The 27,492-nt window shown below is 56.9% G+C and overlaps 1 protein-coding gene across 3 annotated transcripts in view; it reads right to left on the reverse strand.

Annotated features, from left to right (window-relative positions):
- Nucleotides 1-763: 763 nt before the first annotated feature.
- The window catches only part of TXNRD2 (thioredoxin reductase 2), a 47,710-nt gene continuing 20,981 nt past the window's right edge, over nucleotides 764-27,492 (reverse strand). For all 3 annotated transcript variants that reach the window (XM_070400109.1, XM_070400108.1, XM_070400107.1), the window contains exons 9-18: nucleotides 24,059-24,078; nucleotides 23,185-23,276; nucleotides 20,562-20,736; nucleotides 10,075-10,211; nucleotides 6,934-7,029; nucleotides 6,409-6,501; nucleotides 4,705-4,776; nucleotides 4,439-4,536; nucleotides 2,006-2,214; nucleotides 764-1,064 (exon numbers count right to left, since the gene is read on the reverse strand). In XM_070400109.1, the coding sequence (XP_070256210.1) occupies nucleotides 2,091-2,214; nucleotides 4,439-4,536; nucleotides 4,705-4,776; nucleotides 6,409-6,501; nucleotides 6,934-7,029; nucleotides 10,075-10,211; nucleotides 20,562-20,736; nucleotides 23,185-23,276; nucleotides 24,059-24,078 (907 nt within the window). In that variant the 3' untranslated portion in view covers nucleotides 764-1,064; nucleotides 2,006-2,090. The remainder of the gene's footprint in view (nucleotides 1,065-2,005; nucleotides 2,215-4,438; nucleotides 4,537-4,704; nucleotides 4,777-6,408; nucleotides 6,502-6,933; nucleotides 7,030-10,074; nucleotides 10,212-20,561; nucleotides 20,737-23,184; nucleotides 23,277-24,058; nucleotides 24,079-27,492) is intronic.

Here is a 27,492-nt window from a genome sequence, read left to right on the forward strand (position 1 = left end):
GGAGAGGCGGCCCTCGCAGGATCCAGCATGGGGCGCGCCGCCAGCCGTGCGTTAAATGGGACACGGCTGATCTCGCGCTGCACTTGTCGGGAGGGCTCGGCCCAGCCCAGCACTTGGCATCTTAATTGGGCGTCTGAGAGCTCCTGCACACGCTTCACACAGAGCTGAGGCTCCCGTAGGCCCATTAAGGTGCAAAGACATTCCTTTGTTTGCTGACAAGCAGGGTCCCATCCAAGGCTCCCGGGCCGGCAGACTAAGTGATGTTTTCTTAAGAAAGACATGAGATTAACCGCCACTAAAGCCCCAGCACAATGCCAGGCCCTGCCCGGCGTTGTCAGCCTATCTCTCTGTGGTGACTGACAGGCACCATCAAGCCTCAATGTGCAGGATTAGCTGGAGCACAGCACACAAGCTGACTTGGAGGCCACCATGAAAACTAATGAGGTGCCTGACATTCAGGGGACAGAAAGCCTCCAACCGCTGCCCACTCCTGTCGCTGGGTCATACCGCTGGCAGGATGCTCACCTACCGGGAGCTCAGAGTACCTGTGAGCACAGAGGGTCCCGGGAGGGGTTCCCCAAGATCTATGCTGGGAGGAAGGGTCGGGGTCATCCAAGGCACTGATGCTGGGAACACAGGGATGCTACCCAGCTCCTGTCGCAGAACAATCTGGAAGCAGTTCCCAAATGATGAAGGGAGGTAATGGGGGGGGTGTGCGACAGGCTGGTGGGGGCACATCAGGGGCACCACAGGCAGGGCATACTTCAGGAAAACACCCTCTTTATTTGCACTCCAGAAATACCAGGGGGGCTCAGACGTGGGCAGCCCACGGGGTGGGTTTCTGCGCAGGTCGTCATCATCTGGCATCGGGGGCCTGGCAGGGCGGGCCCGAGCAGGAGGGGCAACAGGGCAGGTGTGGGGGCTGATGTCCCACGGGAGCCATCCCTGCAGGGCACACGGGCAGTCCATCCAGACACGCCGCCCACGCCAGATACCTCCAGGGCTCTCCAGGCTGGGGCTCTCCAGGCAGGGCGGAGGGTCGCCTGGGCTGGGCCTTCAGTGTCCTGCCAAAGATGGGGGGTCAGCATGAGATGGCCACACCATCCCCGCATACCCGTGGCCACCACTCTCGTGCCCACACGCAGGGACCCTCTCAGGGCACATCTACCCTGGGATGAGTCACAGGGAGCCCTGTTCTGTGAAAAATACTTTGCGATGATAAAATTTTTATCATCTTTCAGGTGTGACACCAGGTAAGAGTTTCCTCAGGTTCCCTGTGTTTGTCTGTATCAAGGCAGCCCTGACCGGGGCACCCTGGTGGAGCAGGTGCCCCTGGAGAGGCCCTGAGCCACTGCCCATGGGACCCTCAGCCACTGCACGGCCCCTCAGGCTGAGGCTGGAGGATGTTGGGACTGAGAGATGAAAGGCTCTGACCACAGGCGGCCCTTAGGCAGGGGTCAGGGAGGGTCTCGCTAATGTCTTCCTCCTCAGAAGAGGGTTGGAGGCAGCAAAGACAGCCAGAGGCTTCCGGCCGCTGCCGGCCCCGCCTGGCTTTGCGAAGCTCTAGCAGAAGCAGCTGTGCGGCAGCAGCTGTGCGCAAGGCAGCATCTCCACCTTCTGGGCGAGAGAGAAACGAGCGGGTGCTGCTCTGCAGGGAGCAGGACCGGAGAGGGAGGCCCGCTCCTCCCACCCAGCGGCCCACTGAGCTCAGCCTGGGGGCACTTTCCACACCCAGTGTCCCACCTGGCACAGGCCACCTGAGATGGGTGCGAACCCAGCCTCAAGGCACTTCCTGCCTGAGGGAGCAGTGGCAGCCAGGCCAGGGTCTGGGGCACCCTGGGGAGGGTGGGGCCCTCAGTGGCCTCCTTTCCCACCTTGTTTCCTTGGTTACTATGGCCTGGGCCCAGGGCTCCCCTGTGAGGTGACACAGCAGGTACAGCCTGCCATGCACCCTTCGCCCTTCCGTCACGGCTCTACCCTTACTTGGAGCCCGCCCCACACGTACCTGGATCCAAAGCCCCGAAGGGCCTGGCTGTGGGGGCAGCAGGTGTGCCGTGTGCCCTGGGCTTGGCAGGGATGGCAGCTTAACCTCAGCAGCCAGTCACGGTGGGGTCCAAGCCTGAGCGCTTGGAGATCCGCAGTTTGGTCACCTCCTCGGCGCAGGTCGGGTGGATGCCCACTGTCTGCATCACCTGCGCGTAGGAGGCCCCACACCTACACGCAGGGGGAGGGGCAGTGAGGCTGTGCAGGGAGACGTGTTCATGTTACCCTGTCCCCGGGAAGGTGGCACACAGGAGGGCACCTCAGAAGTCTTGGTCTTCTCACCCCCTCCCAACCCTGGCCCCCACCCTTTGTCCTCCAGCCAGCAGCCAGAAACACCCGCCAACACCTGTTGGACCCATCCCATCTCCCTCCAAGAAAATGCCTGCAGTGGCCAAGCGGGTCCGCCTCAAGCCCGCCTCCCACCTGAGCCTCCCTCACTTGCTCCAGCCTGGCCCCCTGCCGCTCCCAGCCCACCAGACATGAATGTACTTGGGCTGTGGCTCCAGCCGGTCCTGCTGTGGGCCCACTTCCTCAGTCTGCCTGAGCCCACTTTTTACTACCGCGGCCTGGACCTGCCAGCTCCCAGCTCCCCTCCCAGCTCGCTCTTCCGCTCGGCACCCGGCACTTAACACGCAAGTGCCGCCTGCATGCTCCCCACGCACTGTGCACTCTTTGGCACGTTGTGTGTGGGCACCCCACAGGGCACACCCATCGCACAGCTCTTCTTACGTCTGTGCACATGCGTGCCAGAATGGCTATCTGGTGGGAAGAGTTCTGCCACGAATGACCAGTGCGTTCATTTCACATGTGGACAGAGGGCCTTCCTCCCGACTGACGGGAACGTCACTCCATCGCTCCACTGACCTGCTCAAAGCTTCAGCGTCTCCGCTGTGCGGACGCTGGAAAAGGATCTGGGGTTTCTTGGTGTTTCAATCACATTTTAAAATCCTGATCGAGACACATCAGCTCTCCACTTATTTTTATGTTCTTTTCCTCTGAATTGCCTATTCATGTTCTCGGTCTATTGGATTCGTCCTGTAATTACTACTGTTGATTTCTAAGAGTTCTTTGCATAGGAAAGAAATCAGCCCTTTGCAGCTGCAGCATTATTGAAAAGGCTGCCGCATTTTAAAGAGTCTCCAGAAATTGTTCCAGCTGAGTGAGTCCTGGCAAAAGCATCCACATGCCGGAGCACGGAGACGGCTTCGTGGAAGAGCCGTGGCTCTCCTCGGTCCAGCGGCCAGAGATCTGGGCTGGAGCTGTGGAAGCCAGCCTGCCAGCACTCACACAGGTCAGTGGGCTGGGTTCCAGGGGGCATCCTCAGCTGTTCTCCTTGTACCCAGGGTGGGCTGCCCTCCCCACAATGGGCTCTGGCAAGGCTCAGTAGAGCCTTGTACCAGGCTCATGGGCCTCCTTCCAATGGTCACTCTATGTAAGATGAATCCCGTGATTAAGGACCACAGACACATGTTCCAAGGATGTTAGTCCAGTCCTGGGCCCAGCCCTGCCCACCCTCCTCTCCTCCAAGGCCCAGCTCCCCTTCCCCTCCAGGGAGAACCTGAACCCACAACCCAGTGATCACCTGGACATGTGTGGGAAGGGCTAGGAGGACAATGGAGGGCCTGAGGCTCGCAGCCCTGTGACGGGTGCCCCACCTGAGGGCCCATGCTGCCCATGGGGAGGCTGAGGTGTCCCTGGGACGTCTGGACTAGACCCTCGCCTTTGCAGCCCTCCATCATCAGGTTTTCTGGGCATCGACCCTGCTCCTGGAACCTCCAAACACCCCAAGCGTCCATGGGGATCCGGAAGCACGTGTCTTCCTTTATGAGTCCAGCCCCTCGCCCCTCCTCCCCCCACCTCTGGCAGGCCCACACCCAGTCGCCCAACCTCCTCACTGCCCTAGACAACCCCCTCATACCCAGAACCTCCATCAGCAAAGGCTCCAGGCAGGGGCCCCACAGTGCACAGCCTGTGCCCAAGATCCAGATAATGGCTGGGGCTCCAGCAGACGAGTGCCTGCCCAGGGGGGCTGGTGCCCACAGGACACCTGAGGCTGAGACCTTGCTCATGACCACCTGGGTGCCTTCTGAGTTAGAGAAGACCCAAAGAGTAACCCCCCTCCCCCCCCAGGGCCAGCCAAGGACAGGATGCTCTCCTCTTGCTCCCGACACTGGCCATGCACACTCAGTGTGGCCGGCTTCACAGGGTTTGGCTGGAGAAGAAAGCTGCCTCTTGTCTGGCTGAACCTGCCCCATCTGAGCAGACGTTGTGCTGAAAACACAGACAACACTACATAAAAGCGACGTCAACGCAGCGGACGTTCACTGTAGTGCTGCCAACAGTCGGAGGGACACCGTCTGAGCATCGAGTAACAGCCGCATTCTTCCGGACTTACTTGATCCCCAGAGCAAATCCTTGAGTAACTTCACCTGCGTTGGGGCCCAGGAAGTGCAGGCCCAGCACCGGCTTTGGGGGCTTCTGCAGGCACACCATCTGAAAGCCACATTGCCAGCTGCCATCTGCTGGAGGTGGGACCCGGGCTGCATGTGGACCACCCCCCAGTGTATGTGTGGCCATGGGGGGCTCCCCCACCCCCGGGGCCCACTCTTTCCCTCTCTCTCACCCCCTGGTATGCCCCAACCTGACCCTGAGGACACGCACCTTTATGTAACACTGGGACGCGTCCCGTTCAGCCACTGTGAACTCGAGTGGTTTATAGTAGGCGTGATAAACCTGGCGACAAGATACCGATTCCTGCAGTCAGTGGCTGCAGCCAACCAAGCCCCCTGGACATTTCCCAGCTCTGACAGGCTGTGTGAACACAGCAGGGACTCGGGATCACCCACTTGGTTGTGGTCTGGGGCCAGGACATCGCTGGCTGGCCTTGAAGAGCACCCCTCTCTCCCACGCACAGGCAGTCAATGGCCAGAGCCACCCTGCAGGGCAGGCCTCGCCCATTCAGGCCGAGATCCCCATGAACCACAGCAGCAGAGCAGGCGCCAGGTTAGCGCCACCCGCTGTGACTGGTCACTGAGCCCAAAGCTCAGCACAGGGCATGGGAACCGCCCAGGAGTGCAGTCTGAGCGGACGCTGCAGAGTGACCGGGTGACAGGCAGTGGGAGACAGGAGCGGGTTAGCGGGTGGCCATCTGGCCTCCCTCAGGCACCCTGGGGCTTGGTGGGCCCTCACTGAGCAGGGAGGAGGGGGCAGGCGCAGGGGGCCCCCAGCCCACACCGGAGCTGTCGGACAAAGGTTTTCAGCACCCGAGAAGGGACCGACAGCGCGTTCAGGGCTGCGGCCGAGTAAAAAATGAGCAGGGCCCTCACATGTGTTGCACAGCCATTATTAATTAATGGAGCTTCAGAGAATATTGTTCTAACTAAGACAGAATTGTAAAAAAAACAAACAAAGGGTATTTGGCCATTCAACATTGTGAAACATAAAACAACATTATAAAATGCCATGAACATATGTCCCAGTGTACTTGCGATGAATCAAACAAAAATAGCAAATAAAGTGCTGAGGGGAAGGCCGGCCTGTCAAGCCTGGCCTGTTGATGGAGGGGACTGGGGCACTGGGGCAAGGGGCAGGCCCTGGAGTCCAGTGGCTTATTCCCAGAGGGCACCAAGCCCTGCTGTGGTGACCACATGGGGTCTGGTTTCTAATCGGTCCGCCTGCAGGCTGCTGCAGCAAGAGGAAGCCACACTGAAGGCTTCCAGCATCCAAAGTCTCTCCACATCCTGCTAGGCTGCCTGGGCATGCGCTGTGCACCCCCAGGCACAGCTGGCCTGTCAGAGCAGACCCCAGAAGCAGCCTTGTCTGCTGAAAGCCCTGCCTCTGGGATGGAGGCCGAGTCTGGGCTGTCAGGGGCCTGCGGGAACTAGGAGGGTCTTGGAAGAGGAGCAGAGGCAGAAGCTGGCATGGGGCTGGGTGGGGTGAGGGGTCACAGACTGCAGGAACCACAGGGGAGTTGGGGAGTTGCAGGAAGTCGAGGTACCTGGGGGCAGGGCCAGGCTGGGACAGGAGAATAGGGGACCAGGGTTGGAGGTCAGAGTGCAAGAGAAGACTTTCCAGGTCTAGGGAGACATGTGCCCCTGTGAGGTGGCCATACCCCAAAAGCTCTTAAGGCCACCCTCTAACTCTCCCATTCACATGTCCCTTCCAGCCACCTCACAGCCTCACAGTCATGGCTCTGGGCCCCATGCCCCGTCCTGCTCCTGCCCTGTAAAGATGCAGTCCTGGGATGCAGGAAAGCCAGCACTCCTGCTCGCCGGCTGGGCCTCTCAGGGAGGGGGTGTCAGAGGGCACGAGTGTCACACAGGTGTCACGTTGTGGCAGCCCCTTCTGCTCGGGGCCCTGACTTACCTCCACGTGCTCCTTTCCGTGGCGTGCCACAGCCGCCTCCTCGGACAGCCCCACACAGCCATATTCCAGCGGGGTGAACACTGTGGTGGGGACCTGGAAAGACACACTCTTAGGGACCCAAGATTGAAGATTCTCACCGGGCCAAGTCATCAGACATGCTGGCCGGCAGGCCACAAGCAGTGGGAAGACTCACTCACTTATTCCTGGGCCCTACTCACAGAGCTAAACTTCACACATCTATGCACACACACACACACACACACACACACGCACTGACATGCACCCACCCACTGATGTACACACACACACACACGCACACACACGCACATGTGTACATATACACCCATATGCATGCACATATGCACAGACATGCACAAAATGCACAGGCATATACACACATAGACGTGCATGTGCTCACACCACACACCCACATGCACATACACAGACGTGCACATACATGCACCCCACATATAGACATGCACACTCCAGGCTGAAGCTAGCCTGTGAAGAGCAGTGAGCACTCACATTGTCATAGTCCATCAGGTCTGAGGACTGGCCGCAGAGCCTCTGGGCCAGGAGCCTCCCTGCCATGATAGCTGTGGGTGTCAGCTCAGGCCGCCCCTGACGAGGAAGGAGAAGTGTGCGGTTAGTTCGGCACGTCTTGTAAGGGCGTCTGTGCATCGCCCTCCACCTTCCTAGCGAGGTGTCTCCCTTTCAGAAACTCCCAAACGCTGTTTGCTGCTGAGCCTCTGCAGTGGGACAGCAGGCCCTCCGCAGGTCTGTGGTTCTCTCTTCACTCCCTGTGTGCTGCTCTGGGTGGTCACACCTTCCCCAACAGAGCGGTGAGCTGCTAATGAGCCTGCCAGGCTCCCTTGTGGCTTCTACCTGCACCCCTTCTTCATGTCAGTGACCTTGCAGAGCTGAGCCCACAACAAAGCTCAAAAGAGATCCTGCTGCCACTCATTCAGTGAACTGGATTCTGGCTAAATGGGGCCCTGGAAGCATTCTGTGTGCTCCTGACACAGCTCATCACAGCCCATTACAAACCCCAAATGCAAACACCGCTCTGCTGGGGACCCCTCTGTCCTAGTGTGTGTCCTGTGGGGGGGGGGGGGGGGGCGGGGGGACACAGCCCCCAGCGTTCCTGCACGGGTAGGCCTGGGACAGGCTGCCAATCACCTCTGCAGCAGCAGGAAATGCAGATGTTGTTTGACATTCCAGAAATGAATGGAGATCCACAGAGATAACTCGGGAGAGCAGGCTGTGCATTCCACCGAGCCTGGCTAGTTGCGGAAACCTCCAGGAGCACGCGCACAATATCACACTAAACAATGGCTCCCCCCCAACCCGGACCATTGCGGTGTTAACCCTTGTGCCTGCTCAGAATGACCTTTCCAAGTAAGCGAATTTAATATCTGAATAAATAATGCCTTGTGTGTGCCGCATGTTCCTGGCCACATGGTCTAAAACAGCGGTCGCTAATCGGTGGTCTGCGGACCACTGGTGGTCCATGAGGTCCGAAAGGTTGGCGACTGCTGGTCTAAAATATTAGTTTCTGCTGTGTTAGCACAAGCCCTGCAGCGGATGGAACTCTAACTCACTCAGCTCCCGGGGTGCGTAGAGAGCGCATCCTATTCAAATTGGGCTCTCTCCCAAGACCATGATGCTATCTCAGGGCACAGCTCACAGGATGGACACCAGCAGCGAATGCCACTTCCAGGCCTCAGAGATCACACTGAGCAATGGCTGCTGGCTATGCCGGCTGGGTCCACGGGACACTTGAGGACATGTACAGCCACTCACTTCCGTTCACACAATAGGATGATTAGATGGTCAAAGGTGACCTGGAGGGGAACTGACCAGAGCTCTGGCCACAAGCCCCAGCTGAGCTGTCCCCGAAGTCCCATGCCAGATGGGAAAACTGGCCTTTCAGGAACCATGGGAAGGCCTGACCTTGCATGTACCTGCTCTGGCCTGTCTCCATGTGTCCAAGCTCTCCCGAAGGCCCCCAAATATCATGACCACAGCTGAGGCTGGCAGGTGACGCTGAGGGAAGGATGGTCCCATAGCATCAGTGACAACTGCCACCTGTGTCCTCTCAGCTCCAGGATGCCCCACCTAGCGATCCACTCACCTTAGATACTGGCTCCCCTACCCCTAGGCATTTCCCAAAGTGGGTTCCCTGGTGTACCTGGGCACAAGCATCCTCATTCAGCTCCCCTGTGCCTTTTCTAGCTCTTCTCCAGCCCAGGTTCCCGCCCCGCCCCCCCCTTAGGTCTCTCCTGACCTCCAGTAACTAAGCATCTTCTAAACCCGAAATAGTTTACTCAATTATTTGTCACCTGTGACCACTACCAGAATGTTGCCTCTTTGAGGCCTGGGATTTTATCTGTTCCTGCAGTGGCCCCAGAACCCAGAAAAGTGCTTGGTACCAGAACAGTGGGCACTCAGTCAGTATATGATGAATGAATGTAAATTAGCATATCATTGTGGGATTAATAGCCACACACACACCCCCAATTCACTTCTGCTTGGAACCTCAGAATGTGGCCTTATTGGGAAACAAAGGTCTTTGCAGATATGATTAAGGTAAGGATGGAGATGAGGTCACACTGGATTAGGGTGGGCCCTAAATCCAATGAGAGGGTCCTGCCAAGAGACGAACAAGAGCACAGCTGCCTGGAGGAGACGGTCACGTGAGACAGAGATTGCAGAGCTGCAGCTCCGAGCCTGGGCCGTCTGGGCCATCAGATGCTAGGAAGGTCCTTCCCCCAGAGGCTTCGGAGGCGGGGACTTCAGACCTCCAGCCTCCAGAATTAGAGAAAGTCAGCTTCTATCGTTCTAAGCCACCCAGTTTGCGGCGATTTGTGATGGCATCCCTGGGAAACTGACATACATGTCAATGATGCCAGGAGGTCTCAAGGCCAGGAGGCTGCTGGGGTCCGGGTGCCTGGTGCCCCTCTCAGTTCCCTTTGACCAGGAACTCTCCTGAGCCACTTCCTCAATATGTGCTGCACACGTGTGGGGCAGGCCGACTGCAACTGAGGCTTTTGGGGGAGCAAGGGCCCCACAACTGACCAGCTGTAGGTCTTGCTAGGAGCCTGTGAGGGGACAGGGCTTCCACCAGGGACTCACAGGTGGTGTGCACCCTCCTTTCCGGGGGAGGAAACAGGCAGGCCTGAGTGGGGCTGGGTCCACACCCTGTCAGACTCCAGCGCCCTCAGGCCCTGCCCGTCTACCAGCCCAGGGAGAGCACTGACCCGCCCAGAGATCAGAGCGTAAACTGAGGCAAGGAGTCAGACCCAGTGCTCTGGGGCCAACATGGCAGCATTTCCAGCGCCTGCACCTCTGCCCACCTGCGGGGAGGTTGAGGCGGCCACTGCAGTGAACAGGTGCCATTGCCTCAGAGCTGACGCAGCGGTTTTTTAATAGGAATCTGCTAATGGTGCTCTAAGCCATTTGTAAGCTGTCCCCACCTGCCCTCCACGGCAAGGAAGAGCATTCGAGAGAGCAGAGGCTGATACCCAATTCCTCCCAGAACTCAAGTCTAATGGCACCTGGGACTTGGCCCAGAGCCTCTGTCAGCCATGTGTTTCCCCAAGACCTGGCCAGGGTAGGTGGCCAGGGTGGGGGGCGGCGGGGTCAGGCATCGGGCACTAGCCATACCTCCGCTGTGTCTCCAATGGCATAGATATGGGGGATGGAGGTGGCTTCCTGGGCATCAACCAGGATCTTCTGACTCTCAGGGTTGGTGTTCACTCCAGCCTTCTCCAAATTCAGATTTCTGGTTTCTGGAACTCGCCCTGAAGGAAAGAAAGGGCAGTTTATTTACCGCAGTTTTCTTTAGCAGTTCTGACCAAGATCCCTTGGTTTATTTGAAACACTTTAGCTACTTTAGAACTGGTAAAACATCAAAGACAAACATCGTCAGGGGACTCCTGGCCCCACAGGCCACACACACACACACACACACACACACACACACACACACACACCCCTTCCATTTGCACAAAGAATCAATGGAAGGATGAGGCAGGACCAGTAGAAACAGTGGGCCTCAGAAAGGGAGGAAGCAGGGGGAAGGGACAGAGACAGGAATAGGATTTCTCTAAACACATCCTGTGATACAATTTTGTTTTCTTAATTGTATATATGATTACATATTAAAAAATAAATTTAAATTTAAAATGGGAAAAAAATCCCTATGACTTATAAATAACCTGAAACCAAGGGGCCTGGGTGTGTATGAAGCTGGTAACAGCAATAGAAAGATGCTTTGATCAAGAACTGAAGGAACCAACATTTTAACTGAATATCCTCAAAGGGTTATGTCCTAACAATAAGTAAATCTGCAAACAGATCTGGGGTGTTGCAGAGAACAGTTTAAACCTCGTAATGTTAAATTTGAAATTCATCATTTTTTTTAGACTATAAAGTTCCTGGTTCTTACCACAGAAAGGTCTTGAAGCAGTGATAACCAAGGGCGATGTGCATCGAGACTGATCACTACACCCCTCCGCCATGAAGGGGCCGGGATCCTGACATGGCCCACTCCAGGCCTGGGTGCCCTGGACATGGCAGAGCAGCCACAGACATGATGTGACAGGGCCATGCAGCTGTTAAAGACATCACGCCCCCCCACCCCCACCCCGGGGAAGACACGGACTCTATACACCCAGGCCCCTCACAGAAGCTGGGGCTCCTGTCCTGCACGTGCATTTTCCACTCAGGTCTCTATGGAGCCCATCTGTGGGCCTCAGGTGAGCCGATGGCCTCGTGAGTCCCCATATGGCTCTTCCCGGGGTAGAGTGACCCCCTTCCACTCTCTGTGACCCCAGGGCTCCCCATGCTCCTCCTGACGGGTCGTATTGGGGCAAGGACAGCACTTCATGGGGACTTTATGCTCCTATCTTGCCATCGACTGTTTGAGTGGATAAGCTGTGGCCTTGTGTCCCAGGTGCCACAGGAAGGGGAGCCAACCCTGAGCAAGTGGCGAGAACGCACAAACTCACACGCTGCTCAGGGTCTCAGGACAGGCCCCACGGCCCCTCTAGGGGGCTAGAAGGCGGTTCTTGCAGCGGCTCCCTGCTGCCGACCTCAGCTCCCCCACTTCTGTGTGTCATGACCTGCCCAGCAGACAGCCCCAGCTTTGAGAGAAGACCTGGGCCAAGGGGCAGAGAACACCACCCCCACCCCTGGTGCAGTCATGATTAACCCCAGCTTGGTTAATCGTGCTCTTGGGTGCAGAGGCCAGGAGGAGCAGGGGACAGTGGTCCCGGGGTGCTGGCGCAGCTGCCTCCCTGCCAGGCTCCACATGCTACAGCCTGGGCGGCATCACAGCGGAGCTGTCAGCACGGGTCCCTTTTTCCCTCATCTAGTCGATGTGGCCTCACTGAGCAGGAAGTGGCAAAGGCAGCTCTTCCTGCCCGACCCTTGGAGGGTAGTGAGCAGCTCATGGCCCCCAGAGGCTCAGGGTGATCCCCTAATGACAAAAATTAATGATTTCTAAGGCATAGTTCCCACAACTTGCAGTGGCTCAGACACACAAGAGGTCGGGTAGCGGGTGGTGCCAATCTGAACATCTGGAGGACCAAGCCGTGTGAAAGGGAAACCTCGTCTCCAGCTGCTCTCTTGAAGCGGGAAGTCAAAACAGAGACTTGGCTAAGCCGCGCTTCTCAAGTTCATGGGGAGCCGGCTCCAGCCTCTTCACTCCACTTGGCCACAGGAATCGGGTGCCAGGCAGGCTGGCACCCATCACCAATCAGGCCAGACATAGGCAACAAGAGGCTCCGAGGTCCCTCCCTTCTGACGGCACTAGAGTGGTATGAATGGAGACCCGTGAGAATGCAGAGAGGGACATGCCACCACAGCCAGTGTCCTGCCCTGGACAAGATGGCCTCGGGGGGCCAAACCTGACTCCCGAGTAAGGGGGATTGGTCTTTTGGAACCAGGGGGCACCCAGGAGCCCTCGTGCATTTGGGAAGGGACTGGAACATGCTGTGCCTCAGTGAGGAAGGAGCTGGGCCCCATGGGCAGAACTGGAGGGGGTTGGCTGGGTGGGCCGAGGGTCCCTGCAGGCAGAGGGCTCCTAGCGCAGCCCACTGGGTCTTCCCCAGGCCCCCAGTTCTGCGGAACACAGCATTCAGCAGCTCACCATGCCCACCGCTTCCTGCGGATTGCTGGGAGCTGGGGCAAGCTGGCGCCCCAGACCCACTTGCTCTGATGCTGACCACGCTGTACCCGAACTCTCTCCTGCACTGCTGCCTGGCCTGTCACAGGAGGCCAAGAGCATTTCCTCACATACCTCGTGGTAACCATGGTAACTACACACCTTGCAGATGCCAGCAAACCACATCTGAGGTCTGAAGAAAATACAATATCCCCCCTATTCACGGACGTGATACATTCCAACACCCCCAGTGGATGCTTGAAACTGCGGATTGTACTGAAACTTATACTTTTTCTTCTAATACATCAGCACTTTTCAACCTTTTTCATCTCATGGCGCACATAAACTAATGACTAAAATTCTGTGGCACACCAAAAGATATCTTTTTTGCCAATCTGACCAAAAAAATAGGTATAATTTTGACTCACTCACACTGGACGTCTACTGTTATATTGACTGTTGTCATTTTTTCGTTTGACAATCTAAGGCAGGGGTGGGCAAACATTCTGACTCGAGGGCCACAATGGGTTCTTAAACTGGACCGGAGGGCCGGAACAAAAGCATGGATGGAGTGTTTGTGTGAACTAATATAAATTCAAAGTAAACATCATTACATAAAAGGATACGGTCTTTTTTTTTTTTTTTTTTTTAGTTTTATTCATTTCAAACGGGCCAGAGTTTGCCCACGGCTGATCTAAGGGAAAAGACGTCAGAGCCCCTGGCTAGTCAGGTATTGCATGTTTTAGAAATTCCTGCGGCACCGGTTGAAAGTTGCTGTTATACATGCATGCCTTTTCACTTAAAGGAAGCACTTCATGGCTTCTCGTTGGCACATTCTAACTGTCAGCGTTACTACTCTTCTGCTTTGGGGCCGTTACTGAGTAAAATAAGGGTTATTTGAACGCAAGCACCGCAACCTCGGCAGTTGATCTGATAACAGAGATGGCTACTCAGTGACTAATGGGTGGGAGGCAGATACAGCGTGGAGACCCCGGACAAAGGGATGATTCACGTCCCAGGATGGAGTGGAGTCATGTAAGATTTCATCCCTCCTCTCAGAACAGCATATAATTTAAAACGTATGCACTGTTTATTTCTGGAATCTTCACTTAATATTTTTGGACTTCAGTTGACTGTGGGTAACTGAAATAGCAGAAGGTAAAACCATGCCTAATAGGGGACTACTATATAGGTAAGTTTAAAAATAGTAAATTTGTTACTAAGTAACAAATTTATGAATAACAAATGCATGAATCAGGTTGCCTCTATAGTCCATTTTGAAGCCAGAATTTTTAGGACCCCCAGAGGCCCAGGGGGGGAGAATGGGTGCCATGGTGGAACCCAGTGGCTGGCCACACAAGCAGGGTAGCGCTACCACATGGACAATGCCCAGCCTAGGCCCAGACTGTACATAAATGGCACAAAGCAAGATGCAGGCAAGTCATCTCCTTGACCATTTTCCTTTTATCTTACGCAGAAATAAAGGTACTACTCTGGCCAGTATGGCTGTTAGTTGGTTGGAGCATCGTCCCGTAAACCAAAAAGTTGCAAGTTTGATCCCTGGTTCGGCTGTGTATGGGAAGGCAATTGATTGATGTTTCTTTCTCACATGAATGTTTCTCTCTCTCCCTTCCCCTCTCTTTAAAATCAATAAGCATGTCCTCTGGTGAAGATTAAAAAAATAAAGATACTACTCTTCAAAGGATGTGGGGGAAGAGGGGCGCCCCCACCGTGCCCCAGGCTGCATCACCCTGCACGTCACACCCAATACTCCCCTCCAATACCCCCGCTCCGCCCTGTACAGAATCTCTCCCCCTTCAGCCTGGGCTCTTGGCACCAGCTTGGGTCCAAGTATCGCTGAATGTCTCCCCTGGTGGGACTCCTGGAGGCTCCCAAGTCTCTGCTCCCTGGACACCACGGGGCTGGAGACGGCGATCTGTCCACATGTCAGTTTAGATCCTTGGGGCAGGTCCACAGAAGAGGGCCACGGGCCAGGTGGGGCTTCCTTAGCGCAGGGCCAGGCAGGAGGCCGCACTCCCCTGGCTCCTTCTTGGGCTCTGCTCCTTCCCAAAGGGGGCGTTGAGGGCTCAGCGCTCTCAGTGATGATTGTTCCTAGCAAACTTATTTTTTGGCCACGCATTAACTCTATTTCCTCTTGCGAATTGTCAGTTCCTGCCTTTTCTCATTCACTTACAGACATTTTCATGACTTTCTTGCCTTGTAAGAGCTTCTTAGGGAATACACGTATAATACTCTGCCGTGTTACAGCAAACAATGAGAACATTAAAATTCCAGGTACAAACAGATGTTCTCTCTTCCTCCTCAGAGGCCACAACCATCTGCATAAATATTTGAATGGGCCCCACACCACTCTGCCCTCACCAGGCCCAGCCTTGTCCATTGGCTAGTCCCTCTGGAGGACCATGTGACCCCTGTGTCTCTGAGGTGAAACAGTCCCTCCTTCCCAGCACCCACCACCCAGGGCCCCAAAGTGGTGGCAGAATCAGCATTCAGCCCAGATGTTCTTGGTACAACCGGACTGGGCCAGCCCTCCTCTGATGCCACAGCTGCTGCTGCTCACTGGCCACCACACCACACAGCCGCTGGAGAAGCCAAGTCTGAGAATCCCAAGAACCGCTGGTCAATTACTACTCGCTTTGACAGGCACTGGGGCGCAGATAACCGGGCACAGGCAGCTTCACGTGCCTCTTCCATCCATTCCAGGAAGACGGGCATTCCCCCCAATTTCACGCCTGCCTGGAGCACATGTTCTGACGAGTGAAGGGCAATCCGTGTAACGAGGTAAGATTTAAGTGCCAGCAGGGGTATGACAGGGCGAGTGAGGGCTGTGATCAGAGAGATGCAGCAAGGATTTGCAGGAAGCAGCTGGAGGCTCAGTGCCGGGAGCTCGGGAGTCTAGGCGGCTGGACAGGCAGCGTGGGCGAGGGCCCGGAAGCAGCTTCACACACAGGCTCATCGAGGGCCTCCCCAAGCGACCCTCCTGAGGGGCACGTGGACCCCCAGAGCTGGCCACTCCCCCCTGGCCAGGCCTGTGCAGCACCTCGAACCAGGCACAAACGGGAACTCACACCTTTGGAACCTCCAGTTGGATTTTCGGAGCCTTCATTTTCAAAAATGCATTATATATGTCTTGTCCTCCTTCCGACTTAAGGGGAAATGATAAAAACAGCAAAGGGCTTCTTTTATTTTCTAAAATGGCCCCTTCTCAGTGAGTCCCAGGCGCATCCATGGCTGCAAGCCAGCCGGGACAGAGAGCTGCTATCCTGCTGGCCTCGGCATCCCAGGCAGGGCTCCATGTTTGTTGAATGAATGAGTGAGGCCCTGGACCTCAGTGTGACCTGAGGTGGGACCTCTAGCACCCACCAGGGCTTCCTAGGCCATCATGAGGGAGCCTCTTACCTGGAAGGCTCCTTGGACAAGCGGGGCGAGCTTGCCCCTTGGGGCGCACATGTCTGTTGGCCAGAGTCCATCTGGAAGACCATGTGTGGGTCTTTTCTGACTAAGCCTGTATGCCAGCACTGGCATCGCATAAAAAAGCCACGCTGGCCCTGCAGTCAGCCATGGACTCAGTGCAAACTCCAGCTCAGTCCCAGCTACAGCGACGTCCAAGGGACCTCCGGAAGGAACGTGCTCCCTGGCAGGCGGCAATTATAGTTGTAACAGTTAGAGATGTAATTCTCCTGCTGTTGGCTGCTCCGAGTGGCACTTGCAGAATTGAGACGGTGCACATTAATGTGGTGCCCATTTATCTCTAGGAGAACTTTCACAAAGGTGTTGTTTTTTTTCTTTCCTTTTTTCCTAATTGGTTTTTACTAAGTTCTAACCATAAATCCTAGATTTGACTTGGTTAAGAGACCCCATCTGATCCCTGTGTGCACCGCGGCTTGGCTGGCTCTGGTGGCTGTGGGGGGCACGGTGACCCTGGACACAAGGAGCTGGCTTGCAGACCAGGCACAGCTCTTCATCCTGGCTGGTGGCTCATCCCAAGCAGAGGGCATGAGGCCAGTCTGCGAGCACAGGGCACTGTTTTCCCGCTGCCCCTCTCCTGGCTTCTGCCACTGCAAGCCGGGGCGGGGGAAAATGAAGGTCACAGCCGATGGCGCTGCTTCAGGAGCGGTGGTGACTGCCGGCCACACGGTGCGGTAGGGAAGCCTGTGAAAGTGCCGATAGGCACGAGCTCCATAAATGTCTTTTCCTTCAAAAACAAAGCACAGACACAGCAGATTCGGGTCTCTCTTGATGTCAGTAATTACAAACTTGACATGTGCACTGACCTAAAAGGCATTAGAATATCAGAAGAAGAGTAGTTCATTCTTCAAGGCCAGCGGCTCCACCTTGAGAGAGGGAAGGGGGGGCACTGGGTGAATCGAGGTATCTGTCACAGAGCAGTCTTCTGTGTGTGACCTGTCACAGCCAGGCCACCGCAGAGTCCCCTCCGGGAAGGAGACAGCCACATGCGTGCTTTCCTGTAGCCATAGCGAGATGCGGTCCCAGAGAACAGGCCTGGTGGCCTTGGACCCGGGCCTCTCCAATCCAGGTTGCATCCCCGGTCAGCCCACAAGCTCCTCCCCAACATCTATGGCCTTGAGGAGCCGGAGCCCTGGGCTGCCTCTTCCTTTTTGCTGGACTCGGAGCACTCCCACCCATGAACCCCCAGCCCTGGGGCTCAGTTCTGTTGTGCCTCCTGCCCCCTCTCCTGCTGCCTGGCACCGTGGGGGAAATTCCTCAGCGACTTTGGGAGCCGTGTGTGTGGTGTGGCAGCGCCATCCGATGAGCACAGTTGAGCACGGACGGCTATCATGTGCCCTGGAACATGATCCCGGGGGCAGAGGGAGAAGAGCTCCAGGCCGCAGTCCACCCTGGACAGATGTGCTCCCCTCCCTGGGTGTGGTGGGCCCCCATCATGGCTCCCTGGGCACCTCCTGTGCCCCTGGCCATGGTCCAGTACACATGCTGTGTGGGTGGGCTATACTCAGAGTGGCTCGTGGTGGGTGCCTCAATGTGGTGGTTGATGGAAGTGGGAACGCTGGGCCCCCAGTGCCTCAGTGCCAGGGCCTGCTGGCTCCTTTTACACCACCTAGCGGCTCAGAGTGACCTAACGGGGGGACAACCGCAGCTCTTCTGCTGGGACGAAGCCTGAGAAAAGGAAATGGCTTCAGAGCTGATTCCCCAGGTCTCACCCAGGAGACACTGGGGGCTCCCGAGGCAGGTCTGGAACAGCCCTCCCAGCACTGTGGGCGCTGAGAACACGGCATTCTGGCTCTTCCAACAGTGAGCAGAATGCCCAGGGCCCGGGATGGATGCGCCAAAGCCTTCATCCTTCCCTCGAGTGAAGGACAGCATCTTCCCAAGAGGCTGGAGATGCTGAGGGGCAGGTGTTTCGGCTTGTGACTTTCCAGGCTGCGATCCAAACCCCTTTTGTCCACACTTTGAAACAAAACCTAAGCTAAACTAAAGCTGACCACCAGCCTAGAAGCACTGACGCTCGAAGTGTCCACTCCTGACAACTCGTCCTGCTCCTGCTCCCCCAGACAGCGGGGATTCAGGCCACAACTGGTTAACTGTGCAGGGCGAATTCGAGCCGGCAGCGCAGGCTGACTGTCTTCACTCAGCACTGTAATCGGCACATCTGCAGACAGGAAATCCTCCTCGCTGCGAGTTCCCAGTCTATTATCTGAGACACCTGGTGTGGGTGGGTGATTCAGAGACAAACAATGAGAGGGCCCCCTGCACAGCAATTAACTGCTTTAACTGCTAATGTGTTTAATCCACCACGTGGAGATCAAGGCTGCGAGGAGGAAGAGGCTCAGAGTCCTCCTTGGCTTCCAGACTGCAGGGCTGACTTTGCCATCCCCACATGCACTGTCCCCGCCAGCTGTGGCCCAGGCATCAGGCACATGGGCATCCAGGCTAGGCCCGCACTCAGCCCCACTGGAGCTCCCGGCAGCCCTCTGCGTGTGTCCACGGGGCATGGGGGGCATCCTTCCCTTTTCTGTTTTTAACTGATGTCAAAGCCCAGCTCACTGCTGGGGCGGGATGTCCGGTCCAAGAGCTCTGTTGCACCAGCCGTGTGGCCCCCAGGGCGTTTTATTTTAACCTCCTGGATCGGATCACCCTTTATTTCCAGTAGAAATAGAGCTTTGGTTAAAGGCTTACAGGAGTAAACCGGCAGAAAACATTCCCAGTCGTTCAGCTGGGAAGTAGCTCCTGATGTTTACAAAACCTGGCCCAGGAGCGAGCAGCAAAGTCAGCACATGCCCGTGCAGCCCCAGAAGGCGTGCCAGAAACCGCCGCCTCCGCAGCGCCGCCTGGGGAAGCAAGGTCAAAGGCCAAGGACTGTGAAAAGCTTACACCCCCAGCATCAATCACGCCGGGCAGACTGTCTGGGGATGCTCTTTTTGAAAACACAAAAAATAAAGTGAACTCCTGGTGGGGGAGGGCAGGCATGCATGTTGGGGGGCCTTGCTTGTCATCTACCAGGCCCCGTCTGGGAGCTGGGCGACCCTAAAGCTTTCCGAGGGCACAGACCCTTGCCCTCTGAGCTGCTGCCATCAGCATGGCCTCAGCAGGTAGTGCTGGGTGCAGGCTTGCGCCTCGGTGCAAAGGTGGAGGCCAGGGAGGTGGGGGGCACAGAGACGTCAGAAGACTAAGGGCTAGTGCTGGGGTACAAATGGGAGAGAGAAACATGCGCCTCCGAGTTTAGGGCGGAGTTTAAGATATTAAAGGTCAATTTACATTTCTGGGTCTGAACAGTTATACAATCTTTCAGTGTTCATCAGCATAAACCTACTTAAAGTTTACTTTTACAATTGGATCAAGAATATTTCCTTTGGTAATTTACTGAAGTTTGATGAAGAGGCACTAAATTCACTCTGGGGCATTTCCGATCCTTTTCCTTGTTCTTCAGATCTGCTCATGTTGACCACCAAAGTGAAGAGCTCTGACTCCTCTGGAGTTCAGCTCCCCTTGTGATTTCCGATCACTCTGAGCAACTCGGAAAATAGGCTTTTCAGAAACCCACTCTGTTATGTAAACCTGCTCCTGCCAGGAGGCCCACCTCAAGGTGCACGGGAACCGAGCCACCAGGTCTTAGCCAACACCGACCAGACGTCCTCTGAGCGCTCGGTACCCACACGCTTCATGGGCATGAGCCCGATGACAATCCTGTTAGCCACATGGATTTCCAGCCCACGTTCACCGAAGAGGACAACTGACCAGGCGGAGAAAAACCCTCACACTGAAAACATCAAGAGTGAGCAAGACCCCGATTTAACATGCAAGTTGGCAGGTGATGAGGAAAACAACTCTAACCCCAGAAGCCACAGCAAGAGTGTCCCGCAGAGACCAGCTCCCGAGGGCATGGTGTCTGGGCCCCGTTCTCCTTACCCAGCTCCAGGCCTTTCCTCAAAGCCCATTCCCCTCCTGAGTCCAGCCCAGGTCCAGGCCCTGAGCAAGGATCTTCCCCCAACACACCCACACTCTCCACCCTCCTCCTCAGGGTGGCCTAGGAGTGCAGGGAGGGCCCCGCCTGGGAGGGAGTGTGTCTGGCAAGGTGGGCAATGGGCGAGTTCTGAGCAGCCACATTTGCCCAGCCTTTGCCCTACCAACAGCTGCCCCGAGGCCTCTCAGAGCACTGGAGGATGAGAACACAGCCCATGCCTGGTCGGGAAAGGCCTCAGGTCTCTGTCCTGTCCCTGGATGCTGTCTTTGGAAATCTGCAGTGTGACTTCTGGAAAGGCCGGTATAATGGCCCCCCCATAGCATGTGATGACCTACAGAGCGCCCAGCAACCCACTGGGAAGTTTATCAGGAGCAATCCCACAAGTCTTTACGACAGCCCAAGAGGTGCACTGTAGCGCCAACCCACCTAAGAGCCAGCAGGGTGAGGGAGCCCCTGGAGGCAGTGCCACACTCTCCACGTGTGTGCACTCTTACACGCACACGCGTGACTCACACACCTTACCTATGGCCCACAGGACGGTGTTGAAGGTGTCCATGTCCTCCCTGCCAGAGGAGACGTTCTTCCAGGTGACCTGAAGCTGGTTGTCTGGGAGCCTCTTCACTCTCAAGGGGATGCAGCCCTTCAGAAACCTGGTTCCATGAGAAGCCATGTAGTCCGTGACCAAGGCTGACATTTGCTGCAAAGCCCAGAGGAAAAGGCTATGAGGACCAGGTGGCAGTGAAAATGTCGCTACTGATGACTGAGCAGGAAGAGAGGACCTAGCCGCCTGCCTCCTTGCAAAGGCCCTGAGGTGGGGGTAAGAGGGGTCTCTTCAAAAGAGAGGGTTCAGGGCCCCCTTCTTCTACATGGCCCCATGCAGACCGCCCCCACCTCTGGGCCCCATTCTTCTCTGTGGAACTGAAAGAAGAGCCAGGAGACCATTGGGCACCCCCTTCTCCAGCCCCTAGCTCTAAACCAGAGACCACTGAGCCATTCAGTTAGGATGCACTTGACCTCTGGGCTCTGTAGATGCTAATTAACTATCTCCACTAGCCGAGGCCGGTTTGGCTCAGTGGATAGAGCGTCGGCCTGCGGACTGAAGGGTCCCAGGTTCGATTCTGGTCGGGGGCATGTACCTGGGTTGCGGGCACATCTCCAGTGGGAGATGTGCAGGAGGCAGCTGGTTGATGTTTCTCTCTCATCGATGTTTCTAGCTCTCTATCTCTCTCTCTCCCTTCCTCTCTGTAAAAAATCAATAAAATTAAAAAAAAAAATCTCCACTGAAAGTAATGGCAGAGAAGCACCCCTTTCTCCTGGGGGCTCCCCACCCTCCCTCATGGAGCAGGGAGCTGGGACAGTAGGTGGACCCCTCTGTTCCCCACCAAGAAATGCAGGGGTAGTGGGTGTTGCTGGGGGGTGAGTCATCTATAGAGAGGGCTCCTTGCTCCCAGCCCGCAGCGGACGGGAAGCCTAGTTCCGGAGCCACCGTGGGGCTTGTCACCAAGGCGCGGTCAGCCACAGCTTAATTTTTCAGGAGAAAGTAAGTCACTTTAAATGCTCTGTTGTCTGCTCAGATGCACCAGCTCACTTAGGGACGCGGACACCAGGAGAAGCCCTGCCTCTCTGGGATTGTCGCACCCGTCACAGGAGCAGGCAGGGAGGCTGCCTGCCCTTCCTGGAGCCCTCGGGACTCCTGGCCGCCTGGACATCCCTGTCGCAGTCTGAGGGCAATTGCTGGCCCCTTGAGCTACAGTGCAGGTCCACCGTCCCCCGGCCTGCCACTGGGGCTGCATGAAGAGCTCTGACTGACTCTTCTTCCTGAAGCACGGCCTTGGCCGCCTGGCCTTGCCATTGTCCTTCCCCCAGGGCACACCTGGAGCCTGCTCCCTCCCCTCCCGGCCCCCCTGGGTGACCCCATTGCCTCCAAGTGGGACTGTGCCCAGGCATCAGACCGCTTCCCCTGCTGCGCTGCCTCCAGCCCCTCGGGAGGCCTGGCCCAGCCTCCTCTCCTTCCCTCCATTGGCCCCTCTCTGGGAACTGCTCCCCTTCCCATCGTCTCCAGCTTCTGCCTCCATTCAGTGCCAAGGCCAGCCCTCCCGCAGCCCTGGTCCCCCAGTCCCCTCTGCCTCTCCTGCCTCATTTCTGCTGCCTCCTCTGTGTGGCCTCCTCGTGGCTCCTGTCTGCTGCCTGGTACATTCTCCCCACGGCCCGGGGCTCAGAGGCCTGTCCCCACAGCAGGCACTTGGGACCTCTCACACATGGTGGGCCCTCCGTGGCGGGCAAGTCTCTGCACCACAGGGCAGGGCAGGCCCAGGAGCGGAGGGTAGACTGAGGGCCAGTGGGACAGTGTGATGAGGGGCTGTCTATCTTCTTTGGGGAGGCATGGGGGGTTTGCCATCGTAACAACCCCACGCTTGGATTTTAACAGGTGACCTTTCCTTGGAGAGTTTTTAGTTAAAAACATTCAACATGCTGTTCACATGGATGCATCTGCCATCGGCATGGGTGTCTGCGTCCCAGACCCTCATGAGGACAACCTGCACAGGTGAGATGGCCCTCTGGCTCCAGCCACACAGCGGTCAGGAGTGGGCACACAGGCTCACTGTGCATTCAGCTGGCACTGCCCCTGTACAAGGCATGTGAGCGATGAGGCCTCAGAGGCCATACTGATGCTCCGAGTGCTCAGGGTGGACTGCCCACGGCCGGGGAACCGAGTGCTCGTCAGGGCTCGCAGGTTCCGTCTTTCAGTCTATGGCGGGTGGCCAGGAGCTGCTATCTTCTGAAGTGGCCGCCCAGGGCCTCGCCAGTCTGCCACCTGCTTCCTTGCCTGGTGCTCCCCTTGCTGAGGGGGCACCCCCATCAGACCCCAGCAAGGAGGCGGGGCCAGCACCTCTGCTGCCATACACCTGCTGATGGAACCGCCAAGGCCTGAGAGGCTGGCCCGGCAGGCCCAGAGCTGCCACACGCTCGACGTGACAACCCTGCCTCCACTCTGGCAGGTGTTTTATGTTTTATGAACAACCTCCTCATTCAACTCAAGGGCCACACACTTGAGAGGCTCCCAGCCCACACCTGCGCCTGCCTGGGCTGGGGCCACAGGCTGGTGTGAGCAGACCACAGGGCGGGAGCTGGGCCTGGGCTGTACCTGGTCAAAGCCCCGCAGAGGGATGCTGCGCATCATGACGGTGGTGTCCAGGCCCAGGCCAGTGAGGAAGCCGGCGCACTCCAGGGCCACGTCTGCCAGAGACAAGCTAAGGAGTGTTCGCTAGCCCATCATGACACCGGGAGCCACGTGGCGAGATCCCCAGGGCCCGACACCACAGCCCACTTCCCACCAGCCCCCAGCCGGCCCAAGGAGTTTCCCAACACCAGCCGCGGAGCACCCCTCCCCCATCTCTAAATGTGGGGGAAAGGGAGAGGCTCCCTCCAGCACCTACGGGCCGGGTGGCTTCTGCCTCCATGGGGCATCTGTCCAGACTCCCCGGAGTTTCATCTCAGCCTCTAAGATGAGGCCCACTCTGTGGGGTCCGAGTGGTGATGGAGAGGAAACGCCCCGTCCATGAAAGACACAAGGCAGCGGCTCTGGCCTGTGTTCTCGGCTGGCAGTCCCAGCACTTCCATCTCCCGGAATGACCCCCTTCCTGATCCCAGGCCTCCTGTGGCCCCTCTCCTGACCCCCCTGGTCTGCTGCTCCCTCTAAAGGAACGGACCTGAGCGAGTGGGGCTGCTCTCCAGGGAGGATCACCTGCCTCACGGCTGCGCCCAGCTGGCCCAGCTGCCTCAGCCACTCAGTGTGTGGCTCAGGAACAGCCTCCGGAAGCCCTAGACTCAAAGGTCAGCCTAAAATTGTTCCCTGAGCACAGGTCATCCGCCCTCAGTGGCCCTGTAAGTGCCTGCTTCCAGGCAGCGGAGTGTACTCCCGGGCAGAGGGAGAGCGGTGGGGAGGGCTCTGGGCACGGAGCTTCCCCCCTCGGGACGCAGGCGCGGCCCTTGGTCTCCTGCACGCCGTCAAAGGATACAGCTGGCTCCAACCACCAACCTGTTAGGAATGAACGCAGAGAAGAAGAGCAGAAGTGAGTCTCACACAAGCAGCTGCTCCAAGGGGGCGCTCTGCCATGGGGACAGGGCTCTTCAGCCTCCGTGCAAAGCACTCAGCTGACGTGTGACTGCGGGGGAGTCAGCTGAGGCCGAGTGTTCAAACAGCTTGTCCCAAGGTACAAAACCCACTTCCCAGAGGCTGCAGCTGGGAAATACAACATGACAAACAGTGTCATTGGATCAGAAAATTGCCTGGTGGTGAAGGATGTGAGTGGCCAGTGACAAAACAACACATGTCCCATGAAAGGCCCTGGAAGTGGGACCCACATGGACCCAGGGACCTGGTGGGAAAAGCCCAGTTCGAGGAAGCAGAAGGGTTTTCCTTCTTCCTCAGGTAAGCCCTGCCTTGGGGTCTCTCTGGACCTCCTACAGCCAGGGTGGAAACAAGGACACTTTGCAGAATGGGGAGGGCACCACACAGCGGGGTGGGGGCTCCTGGAAAGCATCGTCTATGGGCAGAACACTCTTGACCGGGGAAGGCCAGCCGGAGGGCTGACACCTGCCTGTCCAGCCCCAGCACATGCTGGCCCAGGGCCTGGAAAGCCAGCATCTCTGAGCAAGGAGAAGGGTGCCTGGGAGAAGAGGCAGACACAGGACACAGGGACCCAGCAGACTCGTTTAAAGTACCTGCCATAGTAGTATAAACGCTCTCCCGTAGTTCAGCTCCACGCTTGGCATGCACACACATACACACTTGCACGCATGCTCACACATGCACGCGTGCACGGAACCTAACGCAGAATGAAAACTCCCAGCCTGGGAGGCGATGTGTGGGTGGGCTTGTCAGATCACTGCTTCAGCCTTTGAACAAGAGGAGGTGATGTAAGGATGGCTAAGCCTAATGTCAGCTCTAATCCCGCCAGGTACTAATGATATAATTCCATTTCAAGAAGTGGCGGATCCCGGGGAACACTCCTGCAGGTGCCCTGAGAGAAGCAACTGGCACATGGCTTCCTCTCGGGAGCTGGAGAGAGCCACCGAGTAACGCTTGGGAGACTGCAGCGAGCTCAGTGCACGGGGAAGCCGAGGGGACTCCTACACCCGTGTGGTGTCACCTAGATGTCTATGCATAGGCACGTTTTCAAAATTCCAGAAGACCTAACTTTTTTTTGGACTTGATGTATATGGTGAAAGGTATAAGCTTTTCTTTAAGATATGAAATTACGATACAAACAGATGTTAGCTACTTTGAACACCCTGCCCCAAACACAAGAACAAAGCTGAGCCAGAGCATCAATGCTGACCACACAGCGAGTGCACTTTGCTCCCTGATTCCAGTGGCAGCAGTGGCGTGTGCTGACCGCCAGGGCAACCCCTCTGTCCTCCAAATGGCCTGCCCTGCTCGTCTCCGAGCCTTCCTGTCTCTGTAAAAGTGGACCGTTCTGCAGAGTGGACTGTCCACAGCCCGTGGCCTACAGGACAGCTCCAGGCCCTCATGCCACATTGTATACAACACAGCCACGTGGTCTCCTGATCTGGGCAAACACATTATGTTTCTGCAGCCCCCGCATTCCTCCCTACCCTCCTGCACTAAAGATGGGGGGTTGGATGGAGAGATAGGGCAGGCAAGCGCTGACTACCAGCTCCTCCCACAGGCACCCCTCAGTGCACTGGGCCTCCCACTCCCACCTCAAAGTCGAGGTGCCTCCAACCCCAGGGCCACCAGCTCCGAGTCGCCAACAGGGGGCATATTTGGGAGGAGGCAGGAGCCAGGCAGGCCTTTCTGAAGGGGTTGTCCTTGACCAAATGCGTGCAGCTGAAACCCCACAAACAAAAGCAGGCCTCCCACATGTGCCGAGGGTGGCTCTGAGCCTCTTCCTGCCTTCATGAGGCAGGATTATCAACCATCTTGGTTCCCACTCCACCCGGCATCCCAATTTATCAAATAATGCTTATTCTTTGAAGAATGAAGGATCCGAGAACTCGGCCAGGGAACCCCTTCGAATGGACTCAAGTAAGAATGAGATGGAGCAAAAGTGGAGCTTCCAGGTGATGAGTGGGGAGAGTGCCAGGAGGCAGGGGGCCATCTCACTTTTATTGGTAAGTCTGAAACTGCAGACCAGCTTCCACTGGCCACTGAGGACATGCTCGGCCTGGATAGGGGCCTGAGGATGATGGGGCTGAGCCTGGGTGCCGCGTCACAGTGACCAACGCTGGCCTGGCTGGCCAGGGTAGGACAGCAGTGCCAGCAGCAGAAGTCGGGGGCCAGCTTGTTGCACCTGGGGGAGGGAGAAGTGAGCTTCTGTGGGCTGGAAACGTGCCTATCTCTGCATTAGGAGGCCCAGGACTGGGCTATCAGCCCACGCCGGAAGTCACCCCATGTCCTTGGAGGCCCCGATTCCATTTCCCTGTGCTCTGAGCAGTCCTACTCTCTGTGCCTTTCGGTGTGCAAACATTTTACACGAAGGTGTAGCTACAGCGGGATTAGCCTAATCACAGGGCAGGCTTTCTTGTTCAAGATCTGAATGGGGGGAAACAGAAACAAAAGCCTTAATTCAGGCCCGGGAAGCCCTGGCTTAAAGAGCTCTCCACCTGCCTCTCGAGTTTGAAGGCCCCTGCTCTGCTTCCCAAGGGGAATACCCACACAAAGTGAGGGCCTCGCGGCAGGCACCTGGCCCCTTGGCAGTCCTGCCAGCGCAGGAAATGCCAAGCAGGCCTCAGGGAGGCAGCACAGGGGGCGGGGGACCCAAGGCCTCCTCCCCCGTGTGGGCCAGCCCCCTCCCACCCTCAGGGCCTGTTGCTGGGCCCACTTCCACCAGGCGCAGATCTCTACATTCTGGCCCCATGACGGATACCACCTCGGGCGCTGGCCCCACAACTACTGCCGCCCTGAGGAGGTGTCTCCCCAGCCCCTGAGGCCTCCACGACTTAGTCCCAGGCACACGCAGGGAGGTGGTCAGCAGTGCTGTACAGCTGGTAGGCAGGTCCAAGCTGCTGGCTCACCTCCCTTTCTGGACGTGAGGGTGTCACGCTAGAGGAATATGGAAGTCGGGCAGAAAATGAAAAATGAGGCTGCAGTGAATTTTCCTAAATTAATGGCTGTGGTGCCTCGCAAAATAAAATTTACATTCTTCTCTCCTGCTCTTAGGAAGAGGGAAAAGCGGTTACAGTACCTAGTCAGCTTCTGAACTCAACAAGGGTCACACAAAAGCTCCTCCCATGACCTCCTCTGACAGGCAGCCCAAGTCACAAACTCTCCCTGCTTCACGCTCGCTGGGGCCCAAGGACAGAGGTCAGGCTGTGGAGCAGCCGCAGGGCAGAGCACAGTCCGGCTGGCAAGCGAACTGGGCCATGCGGGACAGGCCGGCAGCGCCTCCCTCTGCAGACCCTCCAGCAGACCTAGGCGGCTGAGTGG

This window comes from Myotis yumanensis, unplaced genomic scaffold (assembly GCF_028538775.1).
Source record: "Myotis yumanensis isolate MYYU_CA2020_CCGP unplaced genomic scaffold, mMyoYum1.0.hap1 SCAF_19, whole genome shotgun sequence".
Lineage (NCBI taxonomy): Eukaryota > Metazoa > Chordata > Mammalia > Chiroptera > Vespertilionidae > Myotis > Myotis yumanensis.